Consider the following 27,769-nt stretch of genomic DNA (forward strand, 5'->3'; position numbering starts at 1 on the left):
GACAGCATATAGATATTTTATTAAAGCAATAACAATGTATAACAATATAAAAATATATAATTAAAAAATAATTGAGAAAATCAACATATTCACATCAATTGTTTTAGAATGTATTTTTTTTCATCGTTAAATAATATCACAAATTAACATAATTAAGAAAATTAACACAATCACAATAATCATTTGATTTCATCATCTAATAATCTTGGTCAGTTATCAATACAAAATTGTCCCTCTAAATAAATTATTGAATAAAAAAAGCAATCTGAACTATATTCAGTAAAATGACATCAACTTTGAGACAACAGTAAAAACTAAATGCTATAGCCCAATTCAGATCATTCAATATATATTTTTAAAGTATTAGGGAGGCTATAAATCGAAACTCGACACTCTAAAAATGTCCAAATATAGTAAAGTGTAGTAGTAACTGCTGAAGGGGATAGGGTTTTGTTAGACAATCCTGTAGATATCCTGTAAAATTTGCTATTTGTATGCTCTGTTGTAACCCCTTCCCCTACATCCATTAACAATATGTTTAAATCAACTATCGAAACTTTTACTTTTTTCAATCTAGGAGGAAAAAAATTGAAAAATAGACACAGCTTATATACATGATGATGGCACTGAAAACCATGATGCATATATACCAACAAAAATAAAAAACTGGACTAGAAAATATTTGACTACATAACAATTTACAAGTGATAATCATAACTTGTACGTGTATTTCTCGTTTCCATTCTCTATTTTCTGGTGAAATTTTTTTTCTCCTATAAATTGAAGCTTGATAATGTCATAAAAATGTACAAATGTAATAAAAAAAAGCTTGCTGTGCTTAGAAATAAAAGTATGTACCAAACCTACAAAACACAAAATACTCTGAAAGTCAAAATATTCAATGTAATTAAAAAGGTCAATAAACAGGACAATTGAAAAATGAAGAAAAGGCAATATATTAGGATTATATCAACAAGGATCCAAATATAAAATTTATTCTTGATTTGTGAAAGATGACTTTGGATGAAAAAGAAAAGGGGAAAAAAGATGGCTAGCGGCTGAAATGTTTGAACAATGGATTTCATTACAATAATATAAATCTTTCTGAATTATTAAAAAAGAAAATGGCCCACACAATGATACCCCCTGATCCCATATATAGGCTTGGCAAATTCTATGATATCTTTAGAACAAAAACTTAAACTGGTTTGATCAAACAAATTGGAGAAAGATTAAATTTATCATATATGATACATTTCTTAATGAGGATAAAAATCACAACTAATTATCTATTAATGGAACAGTAAATGACCACCACCATCCGAAAATAAGTAAGTATTAACAAACACAAGATGAAATGTCTGTTCTGTACTCCCAACTGTTCCCCCAAAATCCAGTGCACAAAAATCCACCAGGACCTTTCAGACCATACTCTGGACCAGTCACTACATAATCTGGCAGCAGGTTAGAAAACTAAAATGAAGAAAAAATCATTACAATACATTTTATCTGACAGAATTTGTATTCACATAATAGCAAACTGGTTGTTAAAATGAAAAAAAACAAAAAAACTTTTTAAATTTGATCTTGATGCATACATCAACTGGAGGCTCTAAAGAGCCTGTGTCACTCACGTGCACCTTGGTCTATGTGCTGCAGTGCATATTAAACAAAGGGCACTATATAACATTAAAGACATGACAAAATTCTCTGTTTTTGCGACAGTGATTTGTTTGTAGATCTTACTTTACGGAACATTCTTGCTGTTTACAGTTATCTCTTAGTATCTATAATGAACTTGGTCCAGTTGTTTCAGAGGAAAAGATTTTTGTAAAAGATTACAAAAATTTACAGAAATTGTGGAAAATTGACTTTAAAAGGCAATAATTCCTAAAGGGGTCAACTGACCATTTTGATCATGTGACTTATTTGTAGAGCTTACTTTGCTGAACATTTTAGCTGTTTACAATTTATCTCTATCTATTAAAATATTCAAGAAAATAACCCAAAACTGTAAATTTCCTTGAATAACCAATTCAGGGGCAGTGACCCAGGGGTCGAATTTTAGATTTTTTGTGTACTGGCCAGCCGGATCAGTGGCCTAAAAATCTACTTGTCCGGCTCCAAATCTACTGGTCCTGCAAAAAATGACATTCCTGTAGATTTTTTGTGCATTCTGATTGTTCATGAGTAAGTACAGAATCTAACTTAAAATTTGAAAATCCCATTACAAAAATACATTTCTTTTATAGGTCTGTCACTGCAAATTGTTCATATACAATTCATGACATTGTGATCGACTATATAATTTAACCATTCAAGATCTTTTTCCCAGGATTATTGATATTAGTGTTTCCTTTTGTCAATTTTATAAATTTATTCTGATCTTCCTTTTGAATGTCACTTGTTTTAAATTTTTTGTTTCAAAAATATAAGCTAAACTGTGTTTTACTCCACATGTTCTATATTTAGCCATGGCGGCAATCTTGGTTGATGGGCAGGGTAATAAGATACATTTTTTAAAGCAAGATACCCCAAGGATGATTTAGGCCAAGTTTGGTTTAATATGGCTGAGTAGTTTCAGAGGAGAAGATTTTTGTAAAAGTTAATGGATAACAATGACCACAGACACCAAGTGACGACAAAAGCTCACTTGGCTCTTCTGAGGCAGGTGTGCTAAAAAGTAAATCTTTTTTTCGTGCTTTTACCCTCTCACCCCTACTTTTCCTTTTGCATTTGCAACAGTAAATTCAGCAAGAAACCTTCTTTTTATAAGGTTGATTAAGGCATAGATAAAGTTTGGTGTTGTTTCTTTTTGCAAAATATTCTACAACTGGAAACAAAGCCAGTATTTTATGTAACTAATACTACACCAAGTAAAATAATGACTATATCATTATGCATTGTTTATCTCCCAAGGCTGTAAAATTCTCTAATTGCTCCTAACCATGATACTCACACATGACCTCGAAATTGGTAAGACAAAGTATTTTTATTTATAGGAAATACTTACAGGTGACCTTGTCATAGGTGGTATAGTTGGCGTGGCCAGTGATATGACATCATATAGTCCTTCATTAGAGTTTGACATCAATATCAATACAATATAATGATACTTACAGGTGACCTTGTCATAGGTGGTATAGTGGGAGTGGCCATTGATATGACATCATATAGTCCTTCATAAGAGTTTGACATCAATATCAATACAATATAATGATACTTACAGGTGACCTTGTCATAGGTGGTATAGTGGGCGTGGCCAGTGATATGACATCATATAGTCCTTCATAAGAGTTTGACATCAATATCAATACAATATAATGATACTTACAGGTGACCTTGTCATAGGTGGTATAGTTGGCGTGGCCAGTGATATGACATCATATAGTCCTTCATAAGAGTTTGACATCAATATCAATACAGTATAATGATACTTACAGGTGACCTTGTCATAGGTGGTATAGTGGGCGTGGCCAGTGATATGACATCATATAGTCCTTCATAAGAGTTTGACATCAATATCAATACAGTATAATGATACTTACAGGTGATCTTGTCATAGGTGGTATAGTGGGCGTGGCCAGTGATATGACATCATATAGTCCTTCATAAGAGTTTGACATCAATACCAATGCTAGATTGTCTTTACCGTTCGGTGCTAATGTAAGAAGGCCTGATCGAGGATGACTGAATTTACAATTTGATAATGAAAATGTAGAATCTGTAAAAAACAAAAGTGAAATTTGTTATAAAAAAACATCATCAAGTGATACATTATGCATCTTTAACTATATATCTAACAGAGTTTTTGTTTCAATACATACTTCAAGATCAGCTTATCTGAGATTTAAAAAAAATAAATCAAATATACATATAAAAAGCGATCACGAACATTTATTTTTCTACTTTTATGCAGGCGTTTACATAATATGGTTCAAATAAGGACAGTGAGATAGAGTTCTTCCCAAGTTTCTTGTCTGTGACTTTCAAACTCTAAGAACATGAAATATTTGCCACTGGACGTTAAGCAAACAACAATCAATCAATCAAACGCTATCTCTTATAATTTTTTTCAATATCTATCTATAACAGTTCGATGATGGAACACAATGTTACGCTGAAAGTACATGCTCAAATGAACATACAAGCTAAGTTTAGATGATGAAGATCATCAGTTCAAAGTAGAATTTACAATAGGTAATGCATGGCAAACAGACATAAAGTGATGGCAAAAGCTCACATGGACCTTTTGGTTCACATATCAGTTTAAAGTCAAGAGTTCAATCAACTAGTTTGTAAAAGATATTGGTCTATTTTATTCATTTGTAAACCAAGGTATTCCAGGACCTTTTGACAAGGACAAAATTTGTATATACATCCAAAGTAAGTTCTTTAATCATACATAACAATTTCAGCAGGAAGTAATGTAATCTAAGCCGTCATGTTATATAGCATGATAAACACTCATTAACCATATATATTTCATATTAATTGACAGCTTGTTTGCATCAAGTCAGGCGATTCTACCATTACTAACACTATATTAAAGGGTCACACCACAGTTACAATCATTCTTGCCTTAGTCAGCATAGATATCAAGATGAGTTTCTATACCACAGTATTGACACTATTGTTATTGGCAGAGATAGTAATGGGGTCATGTGACACAAAATTAGGTAAATAAAATTATATTATTTTCAACTTTATAAAATAATAAAAATATAGAATTATTGAAATGAAATTAAAATGAACTAATATCTGGCTAAAAGCTATTGTTTCGAATAAACTTTTTTGGCTTATAAGATAACAAACATGTTTTCTTCTTATTTTGTTACATGCAATACAGTGGGTAAAAGTTATTGCTTCAATTTTTTTTTCAAATTAAGAGAAAACAAAATCTTTAAGTTGGTTCACTACAAAAGTAAGGGAAAATATTAAGCATACATGTTGAATTATGGAGTTGCAAAAAGAACATATTAAATATACTAAAATCCAATCGTTTCATGATGCAATATTTATTTTCAGAGTGTTCACTCCTCAGTGATCTCCTTGAAATGTCAATGAAACAACAAAGTCCAGGTTAGTTTCATATTTAATTACTTTTATGCTACTAATGTGCTGTTTGCTCAGTCAAAATGCTGCAAATGCATAAACTTTGGTCTTATATAGACAAATACCAAAATGTTTTATTTGTTACAGTTTTTAGAGATGCAGTATGAAGAGAACAACCATACATTTTCTCAAAATATATAATTTTGTACTTGGTTTGAAACAAGATAGTAATTTAAAAGCCTCACATTCTACATATTTCTAATCCTTGAACAAATTGGACATTAACAATTTTATATTTCATAAGACAATGTATATATATACTTATTCTAAACAAGTCTAAATTGAAAACAATGTTCAACCTATGATTGTGTTTGATAAAAACCGCATTTTTTATACGTGTGCATGTAACAAATTTCATTGTAGAAGGGTCTAAATACAGCACAAACAACATTTTCCAAACGACCAAAAGAGTGAAAAAACATATCTTCTACTTATTCTATACATAAAATTTCTTTGATTACCTAATAAACAGTTACATGTAATAAAACCTTTTATCCACAACAAACATAAATAATTTGTAGCTGCTGAACTTGATGATTATATGGATTAAAGGAGATGCTATGTATTTGTCAATGAGACAGCAACCCAAGGCAAAAAAAACCTGAGTTGACTGCATTGAAAAAAAGTAACTTGATGATTTATTAAATATCTTTCATTTTGAGGCTGGTAATATTATAATGTGAATGTCTACAATAAAATCCCTTTCATTACACATTTTATTTTGCAATCTTCTATGTACATTTTTTTTCAATAGCATTTTACATTTTCTCTTACTTTGATTTTAGATAAAGGCTGTCAGTGTCTGAGTAGAACCACAATCCCAGCCTTTCAATCAATGCTGACTCAATCACAGACCCCTGGAGACAAAGGTGTTATCAAGTTTGATAAAGTTGTCACCAATATACGAAATGGCTATAACCCAACTACTGGTATTTTTACTGCACCTGTTGCTGGAGTTTATCAGTTTTCTTATACAGTAATGAGTGAGACTGGAAAGATTCTGGTTGTCTACCTTTCTCATAATAATATCAGACAACAAACTACATGGATGAAAGGTTCTAGTAATGAGACTGGAACGGCTAATATTATATTGAACCTGAAGAAAGGAGACCAAGTTGATGTAAAGTCCAGTGGCAGTTATACTATTAAAAGTGATAGTAGTCACCTGTATAGTTCATTTTCTGGCTATCTCATAGCACAATAAAAGAAATAATATGGCTATTTTGTTTTCTTTTTCTTTTAAACTAGAGGCTCTAAAATCTGTATTGCTCACCTAGGTCTATGTACATCTTCAATAATTGACACTCTACAACATTGTTGACTAGAAAATAATTGATGACAAAACTTTTTTTGTTAAAATAATCTGGTATTGCTTAAATCTTTTCCATTTACAATTCCTCTCCATCTTTAGTTTTTGCCCAAAACACAAAAAGGCAATTTTAGGGCAATCACCCCTAGAAAGAGTCTACTATGGATTTCAACAAAATTTGACTCACTTGTAGATCTTATTTTGCTGATCATAATTGGTGAAATTGGGGTCAATACTTTAATTTGTCATTAAAATTAGAAAGATCATATCATGGGGAACATGTGTACTAAGTTTCAAGTTGATTGGACTTCAACTTCATCAAAAACTACCTTGACCAAAAACTTGAACCAAAACTTGAACCTGAGCTTCACACTATCTTTTTCTTTGTTCAGTGGACCGTGAAATTGGGATCAAAACTTTAATTTGGCATTAAAATTAGAAAGATCATATCATGGGGAACATGTGTACTAAGTTTCAAGTTTGATTGGACTTCAACTTCATCAAAAACTACCTGGACCAAAAACTTTAACCTGAAGCGGGATGAACGAACGGTCACACAGACTAGAAAACATAATGCACCTCCACTATCGTAGGCGGGGCATAAAAATCATCATTATAGAGCAATAATTCTTATATGATTTGCATATCTATAAATACTTGAATTGGATTGGTCAATTAGAATTTTTCTCTAAGTTTACACTTCGATAATCCATGTTTCCGAAACTACTTTTGTAATCTATTCATGCGCGATACACAAGCTTGCAGTGATCCCGGGATTTTCAGCAAATTGAGATTTAAAAACAATTGCATAACAGTTGTGAATATGCTAGTGCATATATAACCAAAAAAAAAATTAAAGCACTAAAGCTTCGAAAATGTATAAAAATACAATTTAATAAAATTCCGCGAAATTTCATGAAGGATTTGGCGAATTTACGTCATGGCAAAACACGACGTCATACGAATGGAAATTTTCAAGGGAAAGTTTATTTCGTTACGTGTACGCTTCAAATTCGGATAACATTTAATTAAAAGGAAGTTTTTGACGTAGGTGCTATTTCATTTAAGATTCCGTTATATTTATCGGACATTTATGGTTTTTAGAAAGTCAAGATGGCGGCGTACTCCTTAGTTACGACTTGCCATTGTGCTTTTGATGGTAAATATATATAGTAGCCATCAACAAAACAAATGTTTATTAAATATTACAAATGTTTGGATGAAGAATTATAAGGATTAAACACATTTTTTCTAAAGGTTATTGATGTGTAAACCGGGGCTCTTACTCACAAACTCAACATAAAAGTCCTTCAGAATTTTATTCAGTTTGTGAGTTAATCGCCCCGGTTTACACATCAATAACCTCTAGAAAAAATGTGTTTAAAGGGAAAATTCACGATTTTTTACTTATGGTTTAAATATGTTCATTATGACATAATATATATATTCACAAAGTTTTATCGCTATATGTGCAGTAATAAAGGAGAAATTCAATAATTAATGAAAAAATATCAACTACTTCCTGTAGGTCGTGACGTTTTCTCCTGATTTTTGCATGCCGGGATTTAAAATACAATCATTAAAAGTCTTGGTTTTTAATCATATTTTAACGTAATCGTAAGCGCGCCGATGACTTATGCTTTATCTAATAACCATCCGATAATAAGAAGATAAAACGCACAGACGTTCAATTGTACTCATTCGTGAGATAAATTATCTATGTTAAACGTATATATTCGAATTATTTTTGTAGACAACACAAAAAGTTATAAATTTATTTTTAATAAATGCATTTTCGGACTGATAAGGTGAACAAATTAAAGTACAATAATCTGTAAAGACAATATGTTGGTGTACTATTATTGACCTTTTTTTATCTCTGCTATGGCTAGGTTTATACGATGTGTGTATTCACGGTTCTGTGGCAATACTCGTAGATGGCTTGTTGAAAGGTAAATTGTTATTTGCACTTCGGTATTTAACCACGCCTCTAGGGCACACCTTGCCAGGTGTGACTGTCTATTCGGATCAGTGGTAGCATTTAATACACACATTAAAAATACATATTCAAGTTGGTGACAAATAAAAATTGGTCGCCGTGGAATTATTTAATTATATTTGGTGCTATTATTTATTTGAATTCAAATAAGTTAATTTACTAAGAAATACACAATTTTCGGTTAAAGACGGGAAACTTAATTCATATGTCAGAATGAAATGATATACAAGTCTTGTCCTTGATTTATGTCTCATAAAAAAGGGGGACTTAGAAATTAGAAATAGCTTTACTAAATCATTTTTATTTGTCTTTATTAGGCGAAAAAATGTACGAGAACACTTACATTTAGACTTTTGAAAGCCATGTATTAATTAATATATGAAACTATCTGAAGATAACTCTACCGAAGCGGAATATAATATGTACGAATAAAGAAAAAAATATTTTTGTAATGGAATCGAAAAATTACGAATAGATATTCTTTTCAAGTGTGATAAACGTCAACCAAATTTATTCATAATCGGGAACGTCCTTATTAAAATCTGAGACCACTATAATAATCGTCGTCTCCCAACGTATATATATACTTAAATAACTATTTGATCAACGATGTTTAAAATTAAAAGACAACGAATTTAATGTTATCTTTCCCTATTTTTGAATGTTATTATAAGTCTGTTCAACTTGCAAGAATACCCCTAAAGCGGACAAATATCCGACAAGCAGTTTATTCTTTAAATTGCTGTCATTGAATATCAAGAAAGAAAATAAATCCCGAAATTGATACTCAATAGTTTTCCTAGAAAATATTCACATTCCTTGGGGATTATTAGTGTACGTCCAGTTGCATATATTTAATACATGAATGTTGGAACAATTGTGATGATGACGAATTTCGTCCTTTATTCGAGAACAATTTAATTGATATATAAATCTGTGAGTTTACTATGTTCTTAACTTCGATGAACCAAAGCAAGTTATAAATTGACCTGTATTTAAATCAAATTGTTTCTTTTTTTTCTTCTTCTTCTTTTGGTATACAATAGTCTATCGAATTCGTTGATTACATACTGTTGGCATACGTGGACTAGTCTATTTACAAAACTTTTACCACAATTTACACAAAATGTATGTTTCCTTCTTATGTTCAATGTATACATGTATACATATTTTAAATAGCGCTACTGACTATAGTTCCGTAACTTTCTACCAGGCGTATGTATACACGAATCGTCGACAAGTGCGCACATTTTTTTAGATCAATAATTCTGGTATGTTCCAATCTGTCCTAAACTATTGACAACGAGTATATATTACATTTTCCCAAATTAACCCTTGGAAAAATATGTAAATAGATTTGTATTTCTTCAATTATTTTTTTTTGTATTATTTTTTTTTATAAATAATATTCTTTACACCAGAAATGTTATTTATAAACAAGCGTATGAGTTCAGTAATGACTAGTATATTATATCCCTTTCGGACACGCAAGACAAAAATGTATATTATACATGCACCTGATAGTTCAAAATGGAAAGTTATAAGTAACGGTCGTGTACACTGATCAATACCTACAGAAGTGAAACGATGCATGAACTTGCAAGCCCGCCGGACAGGAAATCGATTGAATACCTGGACGTCGTCACCTTACACCCCTTCCAATACCTTTGGGAGTAATACCTTTAGCCATGCTGGTGATCAGATGAGGGAAGATCCGAATTTATTTAAATAAAGTTTATTACTTGAAAGAATTATGAACGAATTAGATTTTCGAAAACAATTTCCACGGAACACTTATTTATCATTTTATGATTTGAACTTTGACTTTTTAACTAATTACAATAATATCAGTTTAAAAATAACAGACTATATGGTTATTTAAAAATATATAAGACCATTTTCCGTATCAAGTTAGTCAGTCAGATAAAACAACCGTACGATTGACAAGATATCGACACGCAATTACGACTACATCGTTTACTGTAGTTTTGTTCCTTTGTGGTTTATTGACATATCGTGATTTTTCATCGGAGAAGGTGACAAGATGGCGGAGAGTAGAGAACTGATACTCAAAATTTAAAATCGATGGTGATCTCTTATTTAGCGGAATAAAACTTTAATATCTATAAATTTGAGCATTTTTATACAGAATGGACATAATATCAATTTTTGATTTTTTTGCGAAGTTTCCCTTTAATCCTATAATAACTCCAACTAAGGAGGTTCACTACTCAGTTTCAAAATAAAAAGCTTTTCATAACACTAGTATATATTGATAGGGGGTTAATAAAGGAACACAAAAAGCAAAACAAAATATATAGGTCAATGTGCTTGTTTAAGAGATATTAGCCATTGAAATTTTGACCGGAAAATGTTCTCTCTTGATTTTTATTTGTTGTAGCATTGACTAATTATAGTTCTCCAAAACTATTAAAGTTCAAAGATTTTATAAGACTTTTACAGGCTTATAATTATACATGTAAAAGATTTATAAAAAGAAAAATGAAGGTCAATGGGCAAAATGTTTTTAAGGCATTCAAATTGATAAAACCAGAGGATTCCGAAAATCTGACAAAAATCTCAAAACATGACAAGCGAACATCCTTAAGATTCTTTCTGTTTTATGTTTATATTATTGCCAAAAATGGGACAGGGTTATAATCGAAATAATTAAAACTCACATTTAGAAATTATTTATATGAAATAAACAGGATTTTTCACACTATAGCAAAAATTAAAGTTGCATTTTAGTCCAAAATAACAAAATCGCAATGATATTAAAATGAACGCAATAATTTCTGAGTTTACAGTAGAAAGTTTTGCTGATTTCAGTTTCTATTTATCTAATAGTTTTATAGTTTTGGATAATAGGCAAAAACTAGACTCTATAATGATCATGATGATGATTGTGGCCATGTTTCTTTAACTTCGGTCTAGGAAATTGAGAGGAGAGAAATATAATTCTTAATCAAGAATGTGTCCAAAGTACACGGATGCCCCACTCGCACTATCATTTTCCATGTTCAATGGACTGTGAAATTGGGAAAATAATCTAATTTGGCATTAAAATTAGAAAGATCATGTCATAAGCAACATGTGTACTAAGTTTCAATTTGATTGGACTTCAGCTTCATCAAAAACTACCTTGACCAAAAACTTTAACCTGAAACTTCCACTTTCATTTGCTATGTTCAGTGGACCTTGAAATTGGGGTCAAAAGTCAAATTTGGTCTTAAAATCAGAAAGATCATATCATAAGCAACAAGTGTAGTAAGTTTCAAGTTGATTGGACTTCAGCTTCATCAAAAACTACCTTGACCAAAAACTTTAACCTGAAACTTTCACTTTCATTTTCTATGTTCAGTGGACCTTGAAATTGGGGTCAAAAGTCAAATTTGGTCTTAAAATCAGAAAGAATATATCATAAGCAACAAGTGTAGTAAGTTTCAAGTTGATTGGACTTCAGCTTCATCAAAAACTACCTTGACCAAAACTTTAACCTGAAGCGGGACAGACGGACGAACGAACAGACGGACGCACAGACCAGAAAACATAATGCCCCTCTACTATCGTAGGTGGGGCATAAAAAACTAAAGGACAACGAAAATGACCAACAACAGGTGATGAATTAAGCTCACTTGGCCCTTTGTTCCAGTTGAGCTATAAAGTGCTTTTAACATACCTTATTCATTAAGCATTATTTTTATATTCTATAGTCCAAAAAAAATGCACTTGTTTTACACCTGGTTTATAATAGTTAAGTATTTTTCTACTAACCTTTGACCTCTACAGGTATTTTCTTCAGGTACATCTCTGTCCTTGAATTCTGTTTTGGTGATCCAATGATTATCAAATTAGAATTTTCTATAAAAAGGGAAAAAATACAATTAATATCCAAGTGTTTTCATTTTAACATAAACATTATACAATTGATATCTAAATTTTGTTCAATTCAAATGTTTGATATAAGTGATGGCTGTTTCATTTAAATGTCAATAACATATCAGATGTCAGAAAGAAAAGGTCCTCTATGTAAACAGCAAACCCCCCCCCCCCCCCCCCACACTATTTGTGAAAACAGTTACCTTGCTGACCATTATCAAGCTCGTCATCCTTTACAACTTAAAATGGTATATCAGATGTCTAAAAGAACAAGTTGGCTATATGAACAGCACCTCACCGTCTCCATATGTGTAAACATTTATTTATCTGATCATTCTCAAGGTACTCGTTCCTTATAACTACAGTTGGTGTATCAGATGTCAGAAAGAACAAGTTAGCTATTTGAACAGCACCTCACATACTCAATATGAAACATTTACCTATCTGATAATTCTCAAATTACTCGTTCCTCATTCTCAAGCTCGTCATCCTTTATAACTACAGTTGGTGTATCAGATGTCTATAAGAACAGGTTGGCTATGTAAACAGCAACCCCCCCCCCTAATGTGTTAAAACTTTTACCTATCTGATCATTTTCAAGCTCATCATCCTTTATAACTACAGCTGGTGTATCAGATGTCAGAAAGAACAGGTTGGCTATGTAAACAGCAAACTTCTGAATGTATACTGCTGCATCAGGATCTTGTGTACCTTCAATATTAAAATATATTGTATCATTTTGTATCTAAGTTCATCAACAATCTTTGTATTTCTGTTTACTTTGATGGAAAGCTAAAAAAGAAGACAAGATACATGCATATATTTTCAAGGTTAAACAAACACTTTCTTTGTCCATATTCTATAATGATGCACTAACTATAAATTCTTTGGTTTGGCCATGCCTGGGACTGAAGTCTTGATCACCTAATTCAAGGCAAGTACAATACTATGACATATCTTGTACCTACAAAATGGTTGATGATATCTAGATATAATGTATTTTTGTGTCATAAGTTGCTCAATCATTTGTGTAAACCCCTAAACTCTGTATTGATTCCCTTAAAGGAAGAAGCATTCTTTTTTTTACACTTTATTTTTTATATATTTTTTTTCTCAATAGTCAAGATATTAGATCACCCTTTCAGCACCAATAAGTAACCTTTTCTGGTATTCATGTTATGGTTTATAAAATAATAAGCCTCTGTAATCTTGGATCTGGTTTAAATATTATAAATTGACTGTCAAACTACTTAATTTTCTAAAAGCATACCAATAACAATATAGAACTTTTTTTCAGCTACTCTCCGAGCAGGACCATACGATGAAGGTCCTCTTGAATCTCCTAAATCTTCTGTGCAGACTTCCCAGGCATCTATAATAAATTATAGACAGACATATATCAAAAGCCAATACTTGATCATTTCAATCAATATATACTTTATGTCAGAATTTTATGTCCATAAATACATGCCATCTAAGCAAATAGACCATTTTTGAGTAATGTCCTTCACCGGAAAATTCATTAATTATGCGTGCCTTTATGACTTCATTTATGTGATAGTGAGGGTTATCTGTACCCTGTACTATGAAAGTTCATCAAGTGTCTTTGTGATCGTCATTATGCAGAATAAACTAGAAGTAATGTTTGTACTAAATCATAATTCCCTAATGATAGCAGTGCTGATTATCAATTATAAGAATTCAATTTGCCAAATTATTTGGGCAATTTAGCATTATATTTTTCATCTGCTCTCTCAACATGGATAGGAAGTGACAATGCCTCTAAAGTAAACACACAAATAATGTTCACTTAAATCAAAGTTTTTTTTACAAAAATGCAACGTACATGTAAGTTATCTATTGCACTAGAATTTATATTCTATGTCATACCTGTATTTTTACAAAAATTAACTGTTGAAGAAATTTTCAGTTTGTCTTCTAAATTCTTCACTGAAGATCCATCTACCTGCAAAAGATCAAAACTCCACTACAGTACAAATATTGTTTTTTTTTAATTCTGTACCTAGCTAAATTTAATTACAAATGGTTTAATAAATGCTACAATAGCATATTGCAAGTTGAAAATATTGTGAACAAAAATGTGTCCATAGTACATGGATGCCCCACTCGCACTATCATTTTACATGTTCAGTGGACCGTTAAATTGGGGTCAATACTTTAATTTGGCATTAAAATTAGAAAGATCATATCATTGGGAACATGAGTACTAAGTTTCAAGTTGATTGGACTTCAACTTCATCAAAAACTACCTTGACCAAAAACTTTAACCTGAAGTGGAACGAATGGATGCACAAACGGACGCACAGACCAGAAAACATAATGCCCCTCTACTATAGTAGGTGGGGCATAAAAACGTTTATATATCAAATACATCATTGACCTAATTTTTTATCAAAAAGAAATATGACAGGTGTGTGAAGCAGGAATTGGTTTCACTTTATGAGCGCATGACTTCAACCCTGGCTTTTTGTATGGTTTGTGTTGCTCAGTCATAAGTTTTATGTGTATTATTTTGCTATTGCTGTTTTTTTCATTATTTGTAGCCACTACATTGTCTTCTTATTGTGTTTTTTTGGACCTTTTTATTGTCCCCCTTATCATTTTAAATGAAAATGTGACAGCCAATATATATTATTAGGAGAAAACAGCATTTGATCTAATCAATTGCTTTTAATAAAAATAAAACTGCATATGTACGGGTGTACTCTTACTAGTAATTTGAATCCTGGAATCATATTGTTATTTTTGACAGTAACATCTTCTTTAAAACATAACTTTTCATATCATATTACTGTAAAAGCAGAAATTTTCATTGGGGTTTTAATTTGATTTATTATGTGGATATATGTTATCCACCAAATCAAAACGGTTTTAATAAAACCCCAACTAAATTGTATCATATGTAACTAATATTACTTTAAAATGCTGGAATCTACAAAAATTAATCATCATGAAATTAAATGTAGAAAAAAAACAAAAAATTTAAATCCATCCAATTTTTTTTGTCATCAGTAGTTTGTTGATGTCTAAAATAGAAAAAATTGTACTAAAAATATGTAGAGAAAGCCTTATGTAGGTAATGATCAAATTCATGTTCAGAATAGAAAACTCAAAAATCAATTTTTCTTTTTCTATATTAATATATTAGAAGAATAGATTCTAACTGCAGATTAGGGGCTAACATTGACAAAATATAAGAGGAAGGAATGTTGCTTTGTTTATACCTGTAATGATTTAAACTGGGACAACTTTGAGTTATTCTTTCTATACGAAAATCTCAGAACATTGGTTGTATCAACTACCATTGTATCATCTTTCAAAGCACCCTGGAAAATAAATTTGAACTTGTAGTTGTTAAAATATTATTGCCGAAAATGTCAAGTACATAGTATATCTATTGATGGCGAAAGAATAAAATATGAAGAATCTGAAATTTATTAAATGTATAAAAAAATTAGTAGAAAATAATGTTTCGATAACTTCGCCAATTAACCCTTTCAACGCTACACAAAAAAATAGAAAAATGGCTGCTGCTGCTGCATTTTTTTTGTGTTCATTCATTAGAACAGTATATTCTTTTTCAGACTGCTGTATCTTTTTTATTATAAGAGATACAGAGAAAGTTATTGCATGAAAAATGTTCAGGAGAGTATGAACTGTAATGTAAGGCAGTTATTTCAGTAAAATTTTTATCAGGTTACCTGCATTTTCAGGTAATTAACAGGTAAAAGGTGTAATTTATTACATTTGTGTTGAATTTGGAATAAAAACTACTTTTAGTCTTCATCTATTTTGTTGTTTTATCTGCCATATAATAAAGAAGACACCAATTGCATGATTCCGTAGCGTATTGCACCATACACAATGTATTATGTAATCGTGGCACAAATCAGTGGCTCCGTTCTCAAAATTTCAGTCAACCTCCGTTTTCCCCCCTTTTTCTACGTCTCGTAATGATCGATCAAATCATATTTCCCACACGAATTGAATGTAATAAACACATTGAGATAACAAGAAACCTTTTAACTAATCCTCGTTGTCAGTTTCGCCATAGAAATGCTGAAATATTTCCATATTTACAGCTTCGTTTCCGATTTCCGCCATTTGCATTTGTCAAAATATTTGTTTTTATTTTCCTTCAATTTTCCTTCTACTGCATGATTTTACAATAAAAATTGCCAGGATTTCAAGCGCAAATGAGACCTTGCATATCCTGGATTCATACAAGGAAAAATTAGAGAGGACCCGAATGAAAACCGAATGGTTTAAGAGTCCTAATGAAAAATCCGTTGTCATCGCGGCATATGCCGCGAATAGCAGTGGCAGACGGCGTATGCCATCGCGGCATATGCCGTGTATAGCGTTGAAAGGGTTAATAAATAAGTTTTCATGAGCCAATATGTTTTTTATCAAGAGTAAAATGTAAATCTAATGCATTTTCACATTGTTATCGTTCATGACATGTTTTGTTGATTCATACTTTCTTTAATTTTTCATCCTGATAGTGTTTTGTTATATAAAAAATTAATGAAAAATAAATACAACAGTTTTTATTTCCTTAGTCAAGCAAATATTGTTATAATTAAATTCACTGCACTGTTGCAATCTACCAGTACCTTAATCTGACTGAGTCTGAAAGGTGTAACTTGCTGAATGATTTGAAATCCTTGCAGACCTTCTCCAAATGCTGGATTCACACATGTGTAGGTAAAACTATAATCCTGTTTACTGTATTTATTATCACTGACTTGTTTACAGTTATCGTCACGACAGAACCTGAACTTCTGCTCCAGAGCTTTAGCCGTGAAATATCTGATGTACTTGTCATTTACCACTCCCCCGTCATTGGTATCTCTAAAAAGTCAAAATCAGTATTAATCTGACTATACCGTACATTTATTAGTGGGGGTAGTTAAGAATTTACAAGAGGGAATAGTATTTTTGAAAATGACCAATCAAAACATGCACGGACTTATTTCAATTTTCGAAAATGACTATAAATGGCAGTTGGTTTTCAATTTTTGAAATGTTTCACATTTGCCATGCTGGGCTGAAACCTTTAATTGTTACTATAATGTGTTTTGTTCATTGTTGAAGTAAACTATAGTTCCTTACATGCTTACATCCACCCTGGTGTCAACTGGTTGATAAATATCTCATTGGCTATCATACCACACCTCCTTTTTTTTATTTTGACCTTTTGACATAAAATTTAACAGGTTTTGTCCCTTTCAAACTACCTTCCACACTGTATAGATTCAACAAAAGTACCTTAAGCTTTCATCATAAACACCTAACTGAAACTTATATTTCTTTGTTTTAGTCTATTTTGAGCATCTGTGACCTAAAATTTGACCTATTGACCTGAAAACCAAAAGGGCTCTCCCATTTCTCTACACCCTGTCTTCCATTTTCATAAGTTTCATGTTATTCCATCAAAATAAACTCAAATTGTCAAAACAAATTTTGATTTGTTGAAACTGATTGGTTAAATTGATAACACCAAAACCTAATATATCCTACTTTGTATCCCACCACCAATGTTCCTTTCCCTCAGGTTCTGTATAATTAACCATGGCTCCTATCTCCCTCAGCAGTCTATACATTCGTCTAAGGTAGAATGGAGGTACAGTCTTGTCAGCAGCACCAGTTCTGATCAATACAGGAACATGCTACAATAGATGTATAATATCAGTAATAATTCACCATGTTCCTAAATGAACTTATTTTCAAATTCTTTATTTTGTGCTTAAGAAATTCTACCCAACTTTGGTGCCATTTATTTTCACGATTCTCAAGTTCAATAACTGCTTTTGGAAATAACATGTCTGGAGTTTGGTATTTTGCCATTCTACAGTTAACTCAAGAAAATTCATCACAAAACTGAAACAAATTATCAGTAATAAAACAAATGCATGTATGTTTGTAAAATGATATTTCGTTAGGAAAACATTGACCTATTTGACGAGGTCAAGATCATACTACACCTATATTCTGATGAATTCTCACCTTCAAGTTGGAAACATGTCTATCAACATCATTTTCTGTGACAGAAGATTCCATGATAAACTTAACTCCTGGGTCTACATGGCTTGCAGCTATGTCATGTCTGAAAACAACAAGAATGTGTCCTCAGTACACGAATGCCCCACTCGCACTATCATTTTCTATGTTCAGTGGACCGTGAAATATGGGTAAAATCTCTAATTTGGCATTAAAATTAGAAAGATCATATCATAGGGAACATGTGTACCAAGTTTGAAGTCGATTGGACTTCAACTTCATTAAAAACTACCTCGACCAAAAATTTTAACCTGAAGCGGGACAGACGGACGAACGAACGGACGGACAGACGTACGAACGGACGGACAGACGGACGAACGGACGCACAGACCAGAAAACATAATGCCCCTCTACTATCGTAGGTGGGGCATAAAAATACAGGATTTTTTAATAGTCATATTAAGATTCCATCAAAGTTATATCATTAACACATATACATGTAGTGCATTCATGTGATGACATAACCAAGAAAATGTGCCCAAAGAACAATATGCTCTCTTGAAAATCAATGATCAAGACCAAGAAATCCAGGTCAAAACCCTAATTTGGGAATTTGCACATAAATTTATAAATTCATATCATACTGAAAAACATTATTCTTAAGATTAAAACTGATGTTACCAAATCTCATTATACTACCTTAACAGTCACATAAAGTCAGAACCATAAATTGGAAAATTTAAGCACTGCATGGTTTGTAACTGACCTATGAAGGAATTGATATCAATGAGAAACAGGGTATTTTTATAGTCTAAACTATTCAAGTACTAAAATTTCTTCTAAAAATATGTTTGTGAAAAAAAAAGGTTGGTCGTTAGATACATCATTGTCAATCATACATATTAATGAATCATCATCTGACAGAGAAATTAATAGACAACTTTCTAGTTCGATGCATTTCCGTCAAAAACTCTGTTTTTAGTGAATGTCATTTGTGCGTTTAGGGGCGTCATCACTTCCATTCCAATGTTGAGCGAGTGGTTGGAAAACTATAATTCTCTATTGTACAATTTATGCGGCAAATTGAAATCTCAAAATTGACAATCAGCATTGCTGTCATTAGGGAATTGTCATTAAGTACCTACAGAGCAACCATTATTTCTAGTTTATCCTGCCATTGAAGATCACTAAGACGCTTGATGAATGTAAATAGTGCAGGGATACAGGCGACCCCCTCTATCTGGTAAATGATGCCATAAAGGCACATACAATTGACAAGTTTTTTCCAGTGATAGATGAACTCGAAAGTGGTCTATTGAAAAATGATATAAATTTAATGCCAATCATCAACTGAATGAATGAATTCTTTATTTGCATAGCAGTAGTTACATGCTATAGCAACACAAACATATTCACATTGCTACACACATAGATAAATAACAGAGAACAATATTATAAGATATTAGAATAGACAAATAATTAACTAATTAGAATGTTAGATGTGATCTAATCTGTCAGGCAGATAAAACAAATAATTACACAATTTTCCAACTAAAGATCTAGATTTTTCTTGATACAAATACCTAAGCTTTGTCACATTTGGCCACGAACAGTAATAGTTTAGTAAAAACCGCAGTTGTATAAATCTATACACAGGACACACTAAAGTAAAATGGTACTCATCTTAAACAATTGACAATTCAACTTGCAACTACTATATTTATAATGTTAGAGTTAATATAAACCCAGCTGCAGATACAAACAAAATTACCAAATGAAGTCACGTCCTATCAGCAGAAATTAAACCTAAACGTAAGCACATAATTACCTAAAGAACAGGTTACTATCCCCATACTCTTCTTTCTTTATCCAACCAGCAAGAGAGATGAGGGCTAATGCTCTGTCTGGGTAATGTGTAGCTAAGTTTAAAGCACCATGGCCTCCCATCGAATGACCTAAGAAATATAAATTTATAATTTCTAAACTTAAATGTGCCCACATACTAAATCAAATATTCATTAAAAATAACATTCTTTGGAACCATTACATTATTCTACCATAATTCAGCTTAGTTTAGTCTTTAAATGATAGGTTTTATAATTCTTGTCCTATTTATAAAGTAATCAGTGTACTGACAATAGTGTTAAAGTCATTGGGTAGAATGACATGGAAATATTTTCCCTGATTTCTGTGGATTCATTATTACTTGCTTGATACATGTTCCAATTTTTTTGGATGAAATGGTAAGTTGCAGAGGCAGATTTAGAGGGTTTTTCAGGCCCCCCTCCCTTTTGTGGAAAAAATTTGTTTTTTTTATAAAGGGAATCACTAAAGCATGACTGGAGCGGGTCCCATCTTACGCAGTCAGTGGGCCCCCTCTTATGAAAATTTTTGGATCCACCAAAAAATGATTAATGAATTACAAGTTTTCAATGCAGATTTTGCCAATCCAACAAATTTAAATATCCTCAAAAATGCTAGTTATACAAGATTAAAGTACAATTGAAGAAAAAATAACCTAAAACAAACAAAACATAGTTTTCCCTACACACCCTCCTTAATACAACTATTAATTACCTGCAAAAATAACTCTTTCTTGATCAGCTTTGATGGTCAACCAAGAATACTCATCTGTTAGTTTAGCGAGTGTGTCTAAAGCAGTCATAGCAGTCAGTACTCCTGGACCTTCCCAATTGTGGGCTCCATGCCTAAAGCAAATATAAAATATCAATTGCTATCTTTTCTTTAATAATGGTACATGTATTGGTATCATTTACATATATACATGTACCTGCAAACTGTGAAAATTGTTAGTCTTAATTTTTAAATTATTGTCCATATTTTTTTCTATACCTACCCTGGTAATTCAATACTTGCAAGGACATACAATATATTTAGAAAAGGACAACAAAAATGAAAATAGAACTAAAAAGCAATCGATAATCATTTAAATTTGCATTGGTATAACAGTATACACACACAAAAAAAAGAGTATTAAATTTACAAATAGTGATGTAAAACATGATCTTGTGAAAAACCAATTTAAAAGTTCTTATTAACAGTGTAAATCAAATGGCTGATCAATCTTAAGGATTTTACAATATAATCTCCTCAATATACTGCACATTTTTAGCATCACATAAAGCTGATGGACATACATGATAAATATCTAAAAAGCAATGTGTTTTTTTTGGGATTATCTCCCCCTTATTATTTATAAAGAGTATACATTGTACCTTGTAGGAGCCAACAACCATGCACCATTAACCCCATACACAAACTCTTTATCAACCATATATTTATAGCTATCTGCCTGGTTCTGTGGTGGTACAGTTGTTCCATGTAGAGTCAACAGAACAGGACAAGATTCTCCCATACAGTCAGTCAGTGGATATATAGCTGCAGCATGTTGTATAGAACCATCGTGATCCAGGAACGTAAACAGAAAAGATTCTTTTAATTTTCTACACCTCAAATTCACTAGAAAATCTTTATTTCCTTCTGAAGTCATTAATTTTAGCTTTAATTGTATATTTTCACATGGCAATATCTCTGACGATTCGAAAACAATATTTACAGGCAAAATTTGACCTGGTGCAATATTAACTTGGTTTAAGAGTTCAAAGGTTATATCATTGCCATGTGATTGGTCAACTAGTTTTATCTTTGATATTTTTATCCACTTTGAAAAATGGTAGTTGGCAACTGGTATGGCTATATGTTTACCAAATACATGCCCATCAACAATGTCTGGTAGATAATGAGGATTCAAAACTTCAAAAGGTACTTGTTTAACCTGTAGACTGCACATCAAATTAGCACCAACTTTTCCTCTTAGTCTGACATAAATTGTATGTAAACCTCTATTGAGTTGAAGGCCAAAGAAAAACTGGTTTCTATGATAAACATCTCCTGTGACTGGTATCCCATCAACATATATGGTATGGTGGCCAAGACATTGTAAAGCAACATTTTGTCTGTCGTCATTCAGAGAAAATTCTCCTACAACCCATCCTTGCCATTCAGTGATTCCCATTGAGCTTAATGTATTGATCAACTCATTCCAGTTCACAGTTGGGGCAATTTTCATCACATCCTTTGGTTGTCTCTGGTTATAAACCTGCCATGTAATTTCCCCTCCAGGAGAAAATTCTGAGTAAAACTTTTGATTTTTGTGTTCCCTATACTTTGATACATTGTAGATTCCCCCATATGCCTCTAGAGGGTCACCGTCAAACTCTGTCTTTCCAATGACAAAAGGACCCAGATAGTTCCATTGTTTGATAAACGGAGTTATCTTTCCTGTAAGTCTTGCTGCTTGTTTGAAACAAAAGTTTGCATCCGTTGACTGATCTGCATTATCATACAAAGTGCCAAGCACTGACCATAGAAATCCATCATTCTTGTTTTCTGCTAAGAGCTTGATAGCACAAGGAATCACCTCCTTAGTCTAAAATAAAACAACAATTGGTTATTTATCCTACTCTGCTTTAATTTGGTAAATAAAAATTTGATGACTAATGAATCTGAAAATGCAACACACAGTATAGAATGATCAAATGAAGCTACATTTCAAATTTTAGGAAGCTCTGATTAGTATTTCCTTTAAAAAAAAAAACCTTTATGAAATGGACAGACTGGTGAAAACATGAAAGGATCAACAGACATGAACCAGTTTAGTAGAATTTGTTGTCTCATGAAACAGATATCACCACACCATTTGTTAAAGAACTTTAAGAACAGTTATAAAAACCTGTTATGAGATTACCATAGCAAAATAGCATGCTTTGCCATAAATATTCCAAAATATTTTCTTTTTAACCATCAAAAGAGTGTCTTCTATATATATTCTGTAGAACTATGTTTACAAATCATGTCTCTCAGAATCAATCGTGAAAATTACTTAGTCCTAATGATGATATTTGTATGATGTTTTATACTTATTTCTCTTTAAAAAAAAAAAAAGGTGGTAAGATGCACTTACAGTTCTAGTCCATCTAATTTGGTTAACACTTTTCACATTTATCTTCTTCAGAGCACATTTACTGCCTTTAGTTTCTGCTTCCTTCAATTCATCTTCCAAGAAACTTTGAACATTCTACAGAATATAAAAATTATACTTTGAAAAGTTATTGCTGACAAAAATATATATTATTAGGATGGATTTAAATCTTTTTTTCCAACAGGGGAACACTTGCACCATTCACAGATACAAAAGGCAAATTCATATCTGCAAATAAAACAAAAGTATAAAACCATCTAAGGGTACAAAAAATGTAGGTTTGGTTAAATACCACTAATTTGTATATCTGATGAACAAAAAATATGATGATAAATAACACAAGCATGCACCAATAACCTTTGAGATCTCATATCATATGTTACTGTGATTTGTTAACTGATTGATACATATGTAGTTAAGCTTATATAGCTCAATCTGGGTACATTTAGACTATAACGAATTATCTCCCTTTAAAAATATTTAATGTTTGAAGTTTCAGTATTTATTTGAAAGTGCAATTTAAAAATCTCAGACACAAAAGCAAAGTACTCCTCAGTCCTGAATTAAATTTTGTAAAATTTTTACCATCCAGAAAACTCATGACAAAAGTCAACAATGAAAGCTAAGAAAATTTACAAATCTGTTACATTGCCTTTTTTTCAGAGCCATAACCAGTAGCCAGGGGGGTTCGAACCCCCCTTGAAAACAAAGCACGGTTAAAGTCAATGTTCTGTTCAAATTGTGACTGTTCAAGTCGAGTTCGTGAGTCCAAATACACCCCCCCCCCCCTTTTGGAAATTCCTGGCTACCGGTCTGAGAGGGGGATGTTTTTTGAAGCATTATAGAAATATGTAAGCTTGAGAGTGCTAACATTGCAATTTTCCAAATAAATTAAATTTCAAAGACACAGGACTCCTATAAAAATAGTTATTTAGAACTGATTTTCAAATTTGTCAAAGACATACTGCTGATATATATATAAACCTTTGATTTAAATTTCATATAAATTTCTCAAGAATTGAACATGTGAGACAAGATTGGATAAAAATGTAATCGATTATTCTATGTCCCACGCAACTGGTCACCGAGGGGATCATACTTTTTACATACCTGCAGGTCTTGTATAATAAAACTTTAATGAAACTAGATCTAACAAGAGGCTGTCAGAGTGACAGTAAACCAGATTTTCATACATGAAAATGATATTTGTAAATCTGAACCTCCATACAGGATCAAGTTAAATAATAAGTGAACTGTAGTAGGATTCAATGTATTGACAGGATAATTCTTGATCCAATTTTTGCTTTTATAATAATGAGCGAACTGTCATATTTTCTGGCACACGAAATGCAACCTTGAAAAACAACTGGCAGCAAGAGGCTTAAAGAGCTATTCTGGTTTTCTACTAAAAAGTCACAATTTCTGGTGAATTACTGAGTGCAATTGAATTGTATAGAAATAATTGATATCTTTTGAATATCGGCAAAGTCTCAATAGTGCATAGCATAGTTGAAGATCGTTGTAACAGAGGGGGTCGGTGACGACACCTCCAGGGACGTGTAGTGGCCAGTACTTCGCCCCTATTCGATCATTGGGATACCTGATATCAGATTATGGCTGAACAACAGACAATGAATCAAATGAAACTATATTTATTCACAAATGTACAATAATTGCATGTATTAAACAAAGTCAGAAATAACCAGAGTATAAAACTTTCTAAACTGGAGTTCAAAAATAGAGTAATTTCAAATGTAAAATGAAAAGTAAAGTGTTCCCAGAGTTAGTCTTAAATAAAGTAAATTAGCTTCACATTGTGTTTTAAAATAGTAAAATCTGCACCAAGAGGGGGTGACTATCTCTATGCTCCAGTGGTACAATTTAGTTCCGGAGAGCCTCGAGTGGAATGATACATTCCGGCGAGTATTTGGAGGCCTGTGCAAGGCCGACTCCGACTGAATACCAAATAAAATCCTTAACTTGTCATTAAACAGGCTAACTTTAACACAGAAGGTACTGAAGAAAAGTTGAATAAATGAATATTCTTCAAACATTATAAAAATATCAAAGTTGAATACTAAAACAGTTAAATAAACAATCCTTGCTTTTATCTTACTATGTTTAAACCAAATTTAACTTTAAATAAACATTTAAGGCCACACCAATTTACTTTCTTGTTCTACGGATTTTTGGACTCCAAAATTTGGGGCGAGCGAGCGATTTGAAAATTTTAATAAAAAAATATTTAATTTGCAAATTTTTGAGGCAAAGCTTGAAAAGTATAGGCGAGCGATTATAATTTTGTAAACCTAAAATAGTAGGTTTTGACAATATTAAAACTTGATGTATCACTTGTACTTTGACATTTCTTTAATTTCTGAAGTATTTTTTCCCTGTTCACCAAGAAATAATTAAATCTAGTCTATGTATGTGTGACTGACAATGAGACAATTCTCCATCCAAGTCATAATCAGTTTTGGGGCAACCCCTTAATGTTATAAATATCCCTTTTACATGTTTTATGAGGGATAAACATAAGTTATAATATATTTGTTTGTACAAAAGGGCTCATATTTTCTCAAAGAACTATATATCTATCTGGTATTAAATGGTCAAAACATGTCCAAGAATTTTTGTAATATTCCTGGACTTTAACCATGTTAACACATTTACTTTATCAGCTAGTTTAATATTATTCAAAATAAGTGCTTTTAGAAAAAGTTGTTTAAAATATGATGTAACTCTTCTCTTTTTAAATACAAAATTCTAAGTTTTCAAAGGTTTTGTATAGAAGAACTATACAAATCCTTGGTATTTCATTTTCTTTTCTGCATCAGACCCTAGCTTGTCTGAGGGAGGGTTGTTCTCAACCTGATAATAACAAACACAGGTCAAAGTACGGCCTTTTACACAGGGCTTTGATACAGACCAAACAGCAAGCTAAAAAGGACCCCAAAATTATTAGCGTACACAATTCGAACAGGAAAACCAACAATCTAATTTATATATCTGAACGGGAAAATACAAATGAACAACATCAACAAACGATAACTGCTGAATGACAGGCCCCTGAATCAATCAGGACAGGTGCATAAACATGCAGCGGCTATGGATAGTTTTGTTTCGCCAGCATACAATATAATTGCAGTTGAAGGCAAATCCTTCAGAAGTTCTTTGTACTTTATTCTAACAACGAACATTTTTTGATAGGGAATATAAGTAAGGGGGAAAGAAACCAATTTTTTGTTCTTTACAGGTATTTCCGCTGTTATAAATTTATATCGGAGCACTCCCACTTCGGATAAATAGGTTTCATGCTAAAACAAATATTCTCAGATATTTACACAGTGTGGTGGGGTGCTTTTATGTTTAAAATCGTTATATACATGTTAGACTGTGATTTTAAAAATAAATGTTGATCTTTTTATAATATTTACAAAAAAAAACGGTGCGGGAAATGGACATGATTACATTTCCGGATGCGGGAAGCGGGAATATAAAAAAAATAAAAAAAATCTGTTTTGAAAAAATAGGTGCGGGCGGGTCCATCGAACAAGGAATCAAATTGGTGTGGCCTAAATACTAAATACTTAATCTGTCCAAATTAAGGGGAATTAACCTATGCACATCAAGGAACATCTTTTACAATCTTATTGGTGGTACCTTTAAATTATGAGGAATAATGCCAAATGATATAATTTTTAGTGCATGACAATGAAATGTACATTTTCTTTCTGACTTATTTTGACAATTCACATTAAATTTTTTTTAAATAACGGCAATGAATAATTATATGAGACCTCTAAAGAAACAAGATCAAATTTTAAAATCACAGTAGCCAAAAATTACTGTTTTACACCTGACAATAAGGGGATTCCTATCCTCATGGTATTGTGAGGGGGGATAGGACCTTTATCAGGACTCTGGGATCACGTGTTTTAAAGATCGGGATTTTGGGATTGACCCTTTATCTGGACTCCGGGATCGAATGTTTTTAAGTTCAGGATTTCAGGATTTACCCTTTCGGGATCGGAGAATTATTTTTTCGAATTTCAGGATTTAAATTTATTTAAATTTGTGACTTCTGAATTTCGTGTTTTAAGCCCAGGATTTGGGGATCAGGACCCCTCCTACACCCTCCCTATCATCCTATTGTGCTGTTGCGTTTGTGCCAATAAAATAATTGTATTTGTTTGCATGATACAATAGTAATTTAAAGCAAGGACTTTCTATACTGAGGTAACAGACAAACAGTAAACTGCCATTTGGCATGACTGGCAAGTGTTTTCATTTACATTTTCTTTTTTCTTTGAAAGTTTGCAGGATGTGATGTCCATTGTGATAAAGATTATCCCAAAGAGTAGAAGGATTCTTTTTATGTCTGTTTTAGTGTAATCAAAGGCCATTTTCTCATGAAGTGGTCAGTTTTTCAAGCAAC

The 27,769-nt window shown here is 32.0% G+C and overlaps 2 protein-coding genes across 3 annotated transcripts; one reads left to right on the plus strand and one right to left on the minus strand.

The window, feature by feature from the left end:
* Window positions 1–27,748, minus strand: LOC139515790 (uncharacterized). Of its 2 annotated transcripts, XM_071305484.1 has the most exons (15): window positions 27,627–27,748; window positions 23,314–23,427; window positions 21,566–22,779; window positions 20,907–21,037; window positions 20,158–20,284; window positions 18,336–18,435; window positions 17,850–17,998; window positions 16,943–17,180; window positions 15,551–15,652; window positions 14,196–14,271; window positions 13,576–13,677; window positions 12,888–13,016; window positions 12,201–12,287; window positions 3,549–3,724; window positions 1–1,473 (listed from the first exon to the last, which is right to left on the minus strand). In XM_071305484.1, the coding sequence occupies exons 1-15, from the start codon at window positions 27,735–27,737 to the stop codon at window positions 1,339–1,341; spliced, it is 2,991 nt and encodes a 996-aa protein (XP_071161585.1). In that variant the 5' UTR covers window positions 27,738–27,748; the 3' UTR covers window positions 1–1,338. The 2 variants fall into 2 exon arrangements, with proteins under 2 accessions (XP_071161585.1, XP_071161586.1); XM_071305485.1 differs by lacking the exons at window positions 1–1,473; window positions 3,549–3,724 and adding an exon at window positions 6,389–6,520 and having other exon boundaries at window positions 12,197–12,287.
* On the plus strand, window positions 4,580–6,330 carry LOC139515792 (complement C1q-like protein 3). Its single transcript, XM_071305487.1, has 3 exons — window positions 4,580–4,679; window positions 5,029–5,082; window positions 5,901–6,330. Exons 1-3 carry the CDS (start codon window positions 4,604–4,606, stop codon window positions 6,317–6,319), a joined length of 549 nt encoding a protein of 182 aa, XP_071161588.1. The 5' UTR covers window positions 4,580–4,603; the 3' UTR covers window positions 6,320–6,330.
* Window positions 27,749–27,769: the final 21 nt, after the last annotated feature.

This window comes from Mytilus edulis, chromosome 3, assembly GCF_963676685.1.
Source record: "Mytilus edulis chromosome 3, xbMytEdul2.2, whole genome shotgun sequence".
NCBI lineage: Eukaryota > Metazoa > Mollusca > Bivalvia > Mytilida > Mytilidae > Mytilus > Mytilus edulis.